General features: G+C 38.8%; 1 protein-coding gene across 1 annotated transcript in view; it reads right to left on the reverse strand.

The window, feature by feature from the left end:
- Positions 1-2,244: 2,244 nt before the first annotated feature.
- Positions 2,245-13,197, reverse strand: part of ZNF397 (zinc finger protein 397) — a 44,018-nt gene continuing 33,065 nt past the window's right edge. The window contains exon 5 of the mRNA XM_047697707.1: positions 2,245-4,923. Coding sequence (XP_047553663.1) covers positions 3,165-4,923 — 1,759 coding nt within the window. The 3' untranslated portion in view covers positions 2,245-3,164. The remainder of the gene's footprint in view (positions 4,924-13,197) is intronic.

Genomic DNA, 13,197 nt, shown 5'->3' on the forward strand with positions numbered 1-13,197 from the left:
TAGCCACATTTTAAGGGCTCAGTAGCCACATGTGGCTAGTGACTATTAGCTATGTGATTACTGTACTGAACACTACTGACAAGAACCTATTAAGTTCTATTGGACAGCACTACACTAAATTATTTCAGTCTGATGAAATTTGCTGAGGCTTGCTTTATAAACCAGCACATGGTCAGCTATGGTAAATGTTCTTTGTACACCCAAAAGCAGTTTTCTGCCAGTGTTGGTTGCACTGTTTTCTATATGTTAAGTAGATCATTTTATTAACATATTCTGTATGTCCACATGTACTATATTCTTAAACATTTTTTTCCCCTGCTTGTTTACTGAGAGAGCTATGTATGGGAAAGTCTTCCACTAGGATTGTAGATTCATCTTTTTCATTTTAGTTTTGCTGTCAATTTTAGCTTTATATACTTTGAAGCAAAATTATTAGATGTATATACTTTGGAATATTTGTATTTTCTTGGTAAACTGACTCTTTTATCCATAAAAATGTCCCCTTTGATCTATAGTAAGCCTTTGGGGTTTTTTGTTTGTTTGTTTTTTTTTTTTTTGCAAGTAGACAAGTAACTGTTTTTATTGAATACAGAAGATCCTTGAAAACTGCAATTCCTTTCATTCCCAAAGTGCTGGAGCCAAGCACGCATCCTACGTAACTCCCTCCCATTTCTTCTCGGGGATTTTCAAGCCTTTGGTTTTAAGGTCTACTTGTCTAATATTGGTACAGCGATTAACAGCTTTCTTGGTTAGTATTTTAATGGAGTATCTTTTTCCATACTTAATTTTGAATTCCCTGGATCCTTGCTCTTATAGTGGGTTTGATCGAGCAAGTACCCTATAAACTATAAGAAATGCAAGAATTTTCTTAAAGTTCATTATATGTAATATAATTACTGATGTAATACAATTACTGATCTACCATGTTCCTTCTCAACACTTGCTATTGTCAGACTTTTAAAAAATCATATTTATATATATGTAGTGTTACTTTTGTAACTCGTTTCTAAAACCTAGTGAACAAGTGGATTTAGAAAACTGGGGAAAGTGAGAGTGCAGAATGGCTGTACGGCAAGGTGCTTAGCAGTGCAATTCGCCAGGATAGGGACTTCAGGAGGAAGATATCATGGGAGTGTGTAGTAAGCAGTTGGCTCTTAAAATTTATCCTCAGGAGAGAGGGGTAAACTTGATACAAATTTCATCATCCTATTTCTTCACTTTTTAAATTCCCCAAAGAATAAATGCTAATTAATTATACCTTTTCCTACTCCCTTCTCAACTTACTGTCATGTCAATGCCTCTTAGCTCTTCTGCTTATGACCCTCACGCTTTTATTTTCAGACTTCAAAAGTTTTTCTTTCTGCTCCTTCCCCATTTAATTTTACTCTTCTGAAGGCAGTAAGATGATCATGCCATTCCTTGGTTCAAAGACCTCAATGGCTTTCCATTACCTTGAGAACAAATACAGAAATATGAAACTCAATCCTATCATAACTAGTACTCTTCCATTTTACGTGATACTAAATGCCAGAAAGTTGAAGTGCCTGCTCGTTTAGCATCATACTCCTTAACAGTCTTTTCTCATACTTCACTCTGATTTCCACCTCATTCTTACCCTCTTAAGTACATGTTTTAGTCATCATTTGCAAAAACACTTGAGTATTTTTGGAGAGGAACCCTTCTTCTCCCCTTGAGTAGTACTCTGTAGTGCCTGACACTGAATGTGTATTGAATGCATTAATGACTAAGCACATACTCCACATCATTTCTTTCACTTTCTTGCTTCTGTGACTTTGTTGACTACTCCCTTCCTGCCTCTAATCCCATCCTTCAAAACTCAAATCTCAGGAGCTCCCCAAACTTTTTCTTTCCAATCAGAATTGAACCCTACTTCCTCTTATAAGCATCTTGTCTACCTCTATGATTGTACTGAACCATGTGTTTTCTTTATACATCAGACTTTATCACATAAGCTTTGTATATTCTGTGTATACCACAAAACCTAAAAAAAAAAAAATGCCTTGCACATTGTAGATAACAGTAACTATTAAAGTGATATAGTAACTGGATGATTATAGGGAATATTCAGTGTATAGCAGTGGAATCTTAACAAATGGTTAATACTAGAAAAACAATTTTAAATTTTTATTTTTAAATGTTTCTATTTTTCAGTTGAAAATTTTGCATATAGTAGCCTATTACCATACGTATATCAGAAATCAACAAACCAAAGTCTGATAAATGTTGCCACTTGAAAAAAATCAATGTCTTTATTTTTAGACAGAATATGGTATACAAATTAGTCATGTGGGCACTACTTCAGCTCTCATTTTTGTTTATAGATGACATAGTGCTAGACTCTGACATATGGAATTAAAAAAATTGTCTCATATATTTAAGAAACTGTGATTAAATTGTAATATGGAAGAAGTGATTTCAAACCACTGGTCTATGGGCTGCATTACTGAAAGCAAAATAATTCCATATTCTCTGTCCCTACTGCAGGAACCTGAAAATTCCTACTCTTTAGGAAAACCAAAACTAGGGCAAAGAAAAAATTTTTTTTTTTCTGAGAAAATAGGGCACTGGAATTATGTAGTTAATAAGTTTAATACCAGAATAGCATAGCCATGTTCACACACAGGGAATTTAATGAGATTAAGTAATGTGAGCATAAGGTAGAACTCGCTGTTGTCAGGTTGTAAGTGGCATGCCGATTATGAGTGAATGCCAATTAGGATATAGAAGGGATTTAAGTTTTCCCCACATTCTCTAATGTAACTTCTCTGATATGTAATAATTAGGGCTCACTAAAGGTTTGAGATAATGACACTAATAGATTTCCTTTTGAGCTGACTGCACACCCCATCACACGGATCTTTAAAGTATCTGATAAGGTTCTGCATTAATATTGTTATTCATTTCTTATAATGATAAGATTCTCCCCTTGTAGATTATATTTGAATAAAAGACCAGAGGCTTCTTTTGTTTTTTCATTATAACAGACAGAAATTTCTTTCCATCGTTGCTGACATTCAGTAATATTTATTCATATTGAAGGTTTTCTCAATTACTCATGGAACTCAGAATCTAAGTTTCGTAATGTCTGAATTCTCAAACTTTCATTGTAGAACTTAAGTGTTTTCTGTCCAGTGTGTTTCCTTTTAATGTAGCACAAGAGTTGAGCACTGATTAAAACCGTTTTCATAATCAATAGCATTCCTAAGATTTTTTTCTGGTATAGTGTCCCTGGTATGAAATAAAGTCTGCGAATACTCTAAAGGTTTTCCCACATTTATCACACTTAGCCTGTCTTCCTCAGAATGGACTGTCTCATGATTAATAAGCTCAGAGAGCTGGCTAAAACTTCTGCTGCACTGGACACACGTGTGGGGTCTCTCCCCAGTGTGGACTGCCTGGTGTTCAGTAAGCTCAGAGCATGTGCCGAAGGCTTTCCCACATGTATCACATTTACATGGATTTTCCCCTGCGTGGATTCTTTGATGGTTAATGAGATCAGAGCGCCGACTAAAGCTTTTGCCACACTGATCGCATGAATATGGTTTTTCTCCAGTGTGGATCCTCTGATGTAGGATAAGAGCTGAGCACTGACTAAAAGCCTTTCCACACTCAGGACACTGATAGGGTTTTTCCCCAGTGTGGATTCTCTGGTGTTTGATCAGGTCTGAGTTCTGGCTGAAACTTTTGCTGCACTGTGTGCATGGGTATGGTTTTTCTCCAGTGTGAATTCTCTGATGAAGAATAAGGTCAGAACTCTGGCTGAAGGCTTTCTCACAATGATCACAATGATAGGGCTTTTCCCCAGAGTGCACTCTCTGATGTTTAGTGAGGTCTGAGCTTTGACTGAAACTTTTATTGCACTGGTTACAAGCATACGGTTTCTCTCCAGTGTGTATTCTTTGATGTTTAACGAGGTCTGAATGACGACTAAAACTTTTAGTACAATCACTGCATGGATAGGGTTTCTCTCCAGTGTGGATTCTCTGATGGAGAATAAGATTCGAGCTCTGACTAAAGGTTTTACCACACTCATCACATTCATAGGGCTTCTCCCCTGTATGAATTCTATGATGTTTAACAAGGTCTGATCTTCGACTAAACATTTTGCTGCACTGGCTACATGGGTAAGGTTTCTCTCCAGTGTGAATTCTCTGATGATTCATGAGATCTGAAAGTCTACTGAAGGTTTTGCTACACTGATTACATGGATAGGGTTTCTCTCCAGTGTGAATTCTCTGATGCAGAATAAGGACTGAGCTCTGATTAAAAGCTTTACCACATTCATTACACTTATAGGGTTTCTCTCCAGTGTGGATCCTTCGATGTTTAATAAGATCTGAGTTCTGACTGAAACTTTTGTTACACTGATTACATGGATATGGTTTCTCCCCAGTGTGAATTCTCTGATGCAGAATAAGATCTGAGCTCTGACTGAAGGCTTTTCCACACACATCACATTTATATGGTTTCTCCCCAGTGTGGATTCTTTGATGTTTTATAACATCAGAACTCTGACTAAAATGTTTGTTACACTGGTTACATGTATAAGGCTTCTCTCCAGTATGGATTCTTTGATGCTTAACCAGATCTGAGCGCTGGCTAAAACTTTTACTACAGTGACTGCACTGATAGGGTTTTTCTCCTGTATGGATTCTCTGATGGATGATGAGATCAGAACTCTGACTGAAGGCTTTCCCACATTCATCACATTTATAAGGTTTTTCACCAGTGTGGACTCTTTGATGTTTAATAAGGTCTGAGCTCCGACTGAAACTTTTAATGCACCAAGTACAAGGATAGGGTTTCTCTCCAGTATGAATTCTCTGATGCAGAACCAGAGCTGAGCTCACACTAAAAGCCTTTCCACACTTATCACATTCATAGGGTTTCTCCCAATGGGTTCTTCGATGCCTAATAAGGCCTGTACTCCAAGCAAAGCTTTGCCCACATTCATCACAGTTATGCTGTCTTCTTTTAAAGAAATTTTGATCCTTCTCATTTAATTTATCCCCAAATTCACAAAATCCTCTGCATTCAGAATCCTGGAGAACATCATCTCTGGGGTTGCCAGACTCTCCAGGCAATGGTTCAATTTTTGTTGTAATTTCCTCCTCTGAAGTCACCTCTCCAATCTTGGTCTTAGTCTCACCACCTAGAACAATAAAAAATCCAAATGGAATGTATTCTTCATATTGTATATCACAATATGAGAGTGCTCTAAAACACTGAAAATTATCCTCTGAAAGAGCAACTAGGAAGAATCAATAAGTAATGGATCATAATAACCATGTATTCAAACGGTTTACCAGATATGTCCTGTATATGTTTGTCACAGGAGATCTGGGAATACTGAAACCTAGTCACAGTAATTATGAAAGTTTTGACTAAATTAAAACTAATACACAAGCAACTTATTAACATAAGTAAGGTAAGCAATATGAAAGAGTACTTGAGGGATAGGGGAGAAGGAGAGAGAGAAGGCGGCAGTGGCAGTCTGGCTGTCACTGGGAAGACCACCAACCAGCCTGATCAGAGGCTACTATTGGGGGTTAAGCAACCTCTGTTCAGTATTACTAGCCAATGCAACAAGACATGAAAAATAAATGAGAGATACAAACAAGAAAAAAGTCAAACTGTCTTCACTTGTAGACTATACAGTCATGTATATAGAAGATTCTAAAGTATCTCAAAGAAGTTATTAGAGGGCCGCCTGGGTGGCTCAGTGGGTTAAAGCCTCTGCCTTCGGCTCGGGTCATGATCCCGGGGTCCTGGGATCGAGCCCCACATGGGGCTCTCTGCTCAGCGGGGGGCCTGCTTTCCCCACTCTCTCTCTGCCTGCCTCTGCCTACTTGTGATCTCTGTCAAATAAATAAATAAATAAAATCTTAAAAAAAAAAGTTATTAGAACTTGTACATGAGCTTATTAGAATAACATACAAAACCCAACTCTATTTTAGTATACTACCCATGAAAAATTAGAGCCTAAAATTAAAAACATTTTTAATTACACCAAAAATAAAATATTTAAAAACAATTCAACAAAATACGTGTAATGTTTATAATGAACACTACATAACACTGCTAAGAGAAGTTAAAGAAGACATAATAAACAGAAATATATGTCATCACTTATGGAGAGGAAGATTTAATATTGTTAAGATGGTGGATTTCTTCCCAAACTTTGCTATAGGTTCAATACAACTCCAATCAAAACCTTAGCAGGATTTTTTCATGGAAATTGACAAACTGATTCTAAACTTTATGTAGAAAGGCACAGAAGAGTCTAAACAATTTTGGAAAAGAAGAACAAAATTAAAGAAGTTACACTACCAGATTTCAAGCTTTATTGTAAGGCTACAGTAATCAAAGCCGTATGGGACTGCATAAGGACAAGCATATCCACTAATGGAAAAAGACTGAGTCCATAAATAGATCCAAACATTTATGTAAAACTGATTGTCAACAAAGTTGCTAAGAAAATCAATGGTGAAAGGACAGTCTTTTTTCAACAAAAGATATTGTTATATCTTTTCAGCTGTAACAGTAACACAAATTAACCCTCTTTCCTTATGCTATATACAAAAATTAACTAGAAATGTAATATAAACATAAATATAAAAACTAAAACTATAACACTTCTAGAAGAAAGCAAAGCACAGATGACAAAAGTTAAGGCACAGAACTATGAGAAAATAAATTGCAGTTTAAGCCACCCAGTTTGTGATACTTTGTTATGGGAGCCCTAGCAGACAAATAAAGCATATTTCTGAACTGTACACATTTATGGAATTATATCACATATATTCTATGATTTTTTTTTTTTTTTTTTTTGCTCAACATTATGTTTGGAAAATTCATCCATATTCAATCGTGTAACTGCAGTCTATTGATGTTCACTACCATAGTGTGACCTATACCACAATTTATTTAGCCATTCTCCTTCAATGGACAATAATTTTGTTATTTCAAACAATGCTCATATGAATCTGCTGGTACATTTATCTTTATGCACATATTCAAGTGTTTCTCCAGGTTACATAAACTTAGGACCAGAATTGCTGGGTCTTATTGTTGAGTTTGAGTTCACACTGCTCTATATGCTAACCAATATTAAGTCTATCCTCTTTTTAACCCACTGCAATCAGGCTTTTATCTCCTTAACTCCATCAAAACTCCACTTATCAGAATCCCTAATAAGCTCTATCTTAACAAATCTAATGGTCAATTCTCAATCTTCTTCTGTATTTATCTGACATAATTGACTACTCTCTTAAAACATTTTTCTTCTAACTTACCTTTCCCCTACTCTCCATAAAACAGTATACTTTAAATTTTTTATTTATTCATTTGTCAGAGAGAAAGATAGCAAGAGGGCACACAAGCAGGGGGAGTGGCAGGGAGAGGGAGAAGCAGGCTCCCGGCTGAGCAAGGAGCCTGATGCAGGACTCGATCCCGGGACCCTGGAATCATGACCTGAGCCAAAAGGCAGATGCTTAACTGACTGAGCCACCCAGGCATCTCCAGAGTAATCTTTATATGTTATTATCATGCATAAAATGTTCCAGTGGTTTCCTATTACACTGGGAATAAATTCCATGTCCTTACTATGGCTCAGAAGGTTCCATCCCGTCCTTTCTCTCTCTGCTCTCATTTCATTCCTGTTTCCTGTCTACCCCATACTGACACTGTTCCTGCTACATTAAAGGGCCTCTGGCATTTGTTGGTCCCTGTGCCTAAAACACTCTTCTGTCAGATAGCCATGTGGCTTGTTTTCTCACTTCCCTTATATCTCTAACCAACTGTTACCTCAGAAAGACACAATACTTGGAGAGCTCTGCATTTTTGAGACAACAGATATCACAGTCGAATGTGCTGAAACGACCAATATTAGTACCCTGACTCAAAATTTAAAAGAAGGCTTTGCATGGGTCCAGGTTGCAATGTAAGCTGTCCTGTCACATGACTTTATTAACCAGGATAACCAATGGTAAGAAATGTCTGCAGTAGTCAGGGATGCTGTATTAAGGCTTCTGCAAGCCTCCAGAAGAGAAGGACACCGGAGTAAGGCCATACTCTCTCTGCCAACAATTTTCTAAGTGAAAAACAGATGCTGGCTTGCTCTTGGGCACTAATAAGACCTAATGCTTCACAACAGAACACCAAATGACTATTACAAGCTGATCATTGTGAGCTACCTAGTTGACCCACCAAATCCTAAAACTAGACATACAAACCAGCGTTCCATTATAAAAGCAAGTATGGAAGACAAATAAATTCAATGTGCTAGTGATGTGGGTTTCCCTATTGCTCCACTAATCCCCTCCTTATTAGCCAATATTCTTGGCCTAATGGGAATTCCCTCTTATCAGTTAACAGAGGAGGAAAATGTACAGAACTGAGTTATAGATGGGTCTGCTCAGTGTGTAGACACTAGCAGAAAACGAATCTTTCACTTACACCTTGACTCTGAAGTGACCTGAAATATACTGGTAAAGGCAAATCCTCCCATTAGACAGAATTTCAGGTATACACCTGGCTGTCCACTTTCATGGAAGGCAACAGAGCCTAAGATACACATCTGTACTGATTCATGGATAATGACTAATGAGTTATTGGTTGGTTAGGTAGCTGAAAGAACAAGCCTGGAAGATCAGAAATAAGGATTATAGAAGAAAATTATAACAGACCTCCTACGATGGGCAAAGAATGAATGTATCTGTGTCCCGTGTAGGGCATCCACTTGAAAGAAGCCTCTCAATCAGACGGACGTGGTGATCCACGTTGTGAATGTCAGTCAGCCTTTTTACTAATGTTTGCCCAATGGATTCATGTACAAAGTGGTCATGGAAGCTATGTGTGGGCTCAACAATATGGGTGTCTATTACAAGGCTGATATACCTATTATCACAGCTATATAGCCATGCAGCCAACTGTTGGGACCAACCCTGAGCCCCTAATATGCTACAATTCTCCGGAGAGGAACGAGCCCACAACTAGGGGGCAGATTCATCAGACTTGGCTCCTTCTATCATGAAGAGGGCAAAAATTTGTTTTCAAAGGACTAAATATATAGTCCAAATACAAATAAATGTGCACTGACCTAAGAGAATGCTTTATTTATTACCATGGTGATTCTATACAGTAATACCTCCAGAGGAGTAGTTTTACAGGGAAGGAAGCATAGCAATAAGCTCACACACATGCAATTCACGGGTCTTACCACACGTCCCATCATCCAGAAGTAAGTGGATTCCGATAATAGTGGAATGATTTACTGAAGGCTCAGTTACAGCTAGGCAACAACACCCTAAGTTTGGGGTGCTGTCCTACAGGATGCAATATATGCCTTAAACCAGAGGAGAATAAACAGTGTTGTCTTATCTATGGCCAGAGTACCTACGCATAGGAGCCAAGGGTAGAGGAGTAGTAAAATGTCTCCTTTCACTTATATAACTAATAATCCATTCATATCATGGATTGTATTATATTTATATTCTTAAAGATGTGAGAGAGCACGTGAGCATGTGTGCACACGTGGGTGGGGGCAGACAGAGAGGGAAATAATCTCAAGCAGACTCCCCACTGAGCAGGGAACCTGATGTGAGGCTTAACCCCATGACCCTGAGATCACAACCTGAATTAAAATTAAGAGACAGACAATCAACTGACTGAGCCACCCAGGTGCCCCCATATTATTTTTAATTCCTATCCCCATAGTCTTGGGCTTGGTAAGTTTGGGGTTCTGGTTCTCAAAGAAGAAATATGTCTACCATGGAACAAAGTCATGATTTTGTTAAATCTGAAGCTGAGACGGTCTGCTGGCCATTTGGGTTCCTCATGCTGCTGAACCAACTGGCAAGAGAAAGGGTTGCTCTGCTGGCTGGGATGACTGATACCAATTGACACTGGGGGTTGGCTGCTGCTACATAACAAGGGCAAGGGAAAAAAGGCATGGAAATCAGGTAATTCAATGTGGGTGCTTCCTAGTTCTCTCCTGTCTAAAGGCCCAGTCAATGGTACACTGAAATAACATGGAAGAGACAAGATCATCAAGGACTCAGATCATCCAGGAAGAAAGGTTTATATTACTAAACTAGGTAAAGAACTCTGCCACTGAGATCCTGACAGAGGGTAGAGACAACATAGAATGGGAGATGAAAGAAGATGTTATGATCATCAGTTTTGGCTTTATGAAGAGTAAAACCTGTAGCAGTGATGTTAAGTTAATTATGCCTTCACCCCCTTTACCTCACTACCTAATATGAGGAGCATCAATGGCAGTGAAGTTTCATGTTTTTTGGGGCGGGGAGAGTATAATTTAATTACAAGTCAACCTGTGAAGCAGAAGCTTAAGAGACTGTTTTTCTCTGTGTTAGGAGCAGGATAAACCAAACAAAGGACAAAAGTAAACATTATAGGTTAAAAAGGGGTGCACTGTAATGGGATATTCTCCTTTTGCCCCTCTAGGTCTACTGTTCATGTTTCTCTGTGCTCCAAGAGGCTGATACTAATTTATGGACTGCAGCACTTGGGATTCTGTGTCCTGTGGCTTGCAATTAGATTTGGCCCAAAGTAGGAGGAGAACTGTAGAATGACCAACTATCCTGGTTTGTCCAAAACAGATGGGGATCTTGGGATATGGGACTTTCAGTGCTAAATCCCAGGGGAAACCAGGATGAGTTCTTCACTCTACATCCTGACTCCCTTCTTGCTGGGCCAGGAGTTGCAAGTGACTGTGCTTCTTCTAGCAAAGGCTATGGCTCCTACTGGGTAGCTCTACCCTACAGCTATACTCTCCAGGATCTGGTAATCAGTCTCTCCCTTTATAACACTAGGCCTAAGGGTAGTAACTGCTTATCATTTTCTTGGTCCCAAAGCTGTACTCTATCCCTTATTAATTTCTGTAATCCTGCACATCTTCTTCATGAAATGTTGAATTACCAATTTGAATGAACCATCTGTTTCCTGCTAGAATCCTGACTGATATATCCTGGTTTATTTTCTTTGTAACCATTACCACTATCTGATGTTCTACCATATATTTATTTATTTCCTATTTCCCCCACCAGACTGTAAGCTCCTTAAGGGCAAAGGCTTTTCTGTTCAGTTCACTGCTATATGCCCAGCACTTAGAACAGTATAAGAGTAGCCCCTCAATAACTAACCATATTATATGGTCAGCAATAATTAATAAGCTATAATCTGATTAACTAATAAACATTTATCAACAATAAATATTTGTTGAATAGGCGATTACTTATTAGAAGGACACATTGTTAGTAGTGACTATCTTTTTTAATTTTTTAATTTTAATTTTAATTTTTAAAGATTATTTATTTATTTATTTGACAGGCAGAGATTACAAGTAAGCAGAGAGGCAGGCAGAGAGAGAGAGGAGGAAGCAGGCTCCCTGATGAGCAGAGAGCCCGATTCCGGGCTCGATCCCAGGACCCTGGGACCATGACCTGAGCCGAAGGCAGAGGCTTTAACCCACTGAGCCACCCAGGCACCCCTATTTTTTTGAAGATTTTATTTATTTATTTGTCAGAGACAGAGAGAGAGAGAGCAAGCACAAGCAGGCAGAGTGGCAGGCAGAGGCAGAGAGGGAAGCAAGCTCCCCGCTGAGCACAAGGAGCCCAATGTGGGACTTGATCCCAGGACTCTAGGGTCATGACCTGAGCAGAAGGTAGCTGCTAGTTTAACCAACTGAGCCCCCCAGGCATTCCAGTGACTATCTTTAGATGGTGGAGCTGTATGTTATTTAAATTCCCTGTTTTGTGTCTTTCTGTATTTTACAAATGTACTTTAGTATAATTAGATTATTCTATAGTAAAAAAATGTTCTTTCACACACACTCTAAGAGACACAAACACATGCAATATGTATATTAATTTATATAAAACTGCAAGAAGGAGACCCAATTCTGTAGTAATTCTCATGAAAAATGAGAGCTAGATGCCTTACAATAGATTCTTAAGGAAAGACAAGTTCTAAATATAGAAGAGAGAAACAAAACAAAATAAAAATACTTCAAAACTATAAAGAGGCAGAAGATCTGGAGTTAAAAAAAAAATGATAGTAAAATTTCACAGGCAAAATAGCAGCAATGAGAGGGCCAAAATCAGAAAACAGCAAATATGATGTGAAAATGAGACCCTGCAGAACACCTGAATAAGAATGGGATTAAAGGGGCGCCTGGATGGTTCAGTGGGTTAAAGCCTCTGCCTTCGGCTCAGGTCATGATCCCAGGGTCCTGGGATCGAGCCCCGAACTGGGATCTATGCTCAACAGGGAGCCTGCTTCCCTTCCTCTCTCTGCCTGCCTCTCTGCCTACTTGTGATCTCTGTCTGTTAAACCGATAAATAAAATCTTAAAAAAAAAAAAAGAATGGGATTAAAATTATCTAACTAAAAATAACAGTGCCTACCATTTATAAAGAATTTACTAACAGTCTGGTTTGTGTGCAGAGCTTTATATAATGTAATATTATTAGTGCTCGTGGTGTTTGTTATAGTAATAGGGGATCCCAACAAACCCTATCTCCAAATAACTATATCCTTGTGTAGCTCTTTTCCACAATGACTCTGGAACGTCAATATAACACAAACATAAGTTAGAAAAGTGAAGTGCTTATGCATCCCAAGGCTTGCCCTCTCTCTGTATGGGAAACTGGCTGCCCTGTGAGAAAGTCTGGGCTGGACAGCTGCAGGTGGGTGACCCCAGCCCTGACCAGCACCAACAGCCAGACATATGGCTGATACTCAGACCCTGGCCCTAGTTGAGCCACTAGATGACGCACAAGTGATCCCAGACGAAACCAGGAGAAAAAACTGCCAGCTGAAACCACCCCAAGTTGAGGACCTACAGAACCATAAGAAAATAACATGGTTTAAAAATGTCTGATGTTTGGGGCGCCTGGGTGGCTCAGTGGGTTAAGCCCCTGCCTTGGACTCAGGTCATGATCTCAGAGTCCTGGGATCGAGCCCCGCATCGGGCTCTCTGCTCGGCAGGAAGCCTGCTTCCTCCTCTCTCTCTGCCTGCCTCTCTGCCTGCTTGTGATCTCTCTGTCAAATAAATAAATAAAATCTTAAAAAAAAAAAAAGTCTGATGTTTAAGGTCACTAAATTTTGGGGTCCTTTATTATGGAGCAATAAACACAACCCTCAAAATAACCTC

Source organism: Lutra lutra, chromosome 12, assembly GCF_902655055.1.
Source record: "Lutra lutra chromosome 12, mLutLut1.2, whole genome shotgun sequence".
Lineage (NCBI taxonomy): Eukaryota > Metazoa > Chordata > Mammalia > Carnivora > Mustelidae > Lutra > Lutra lutra.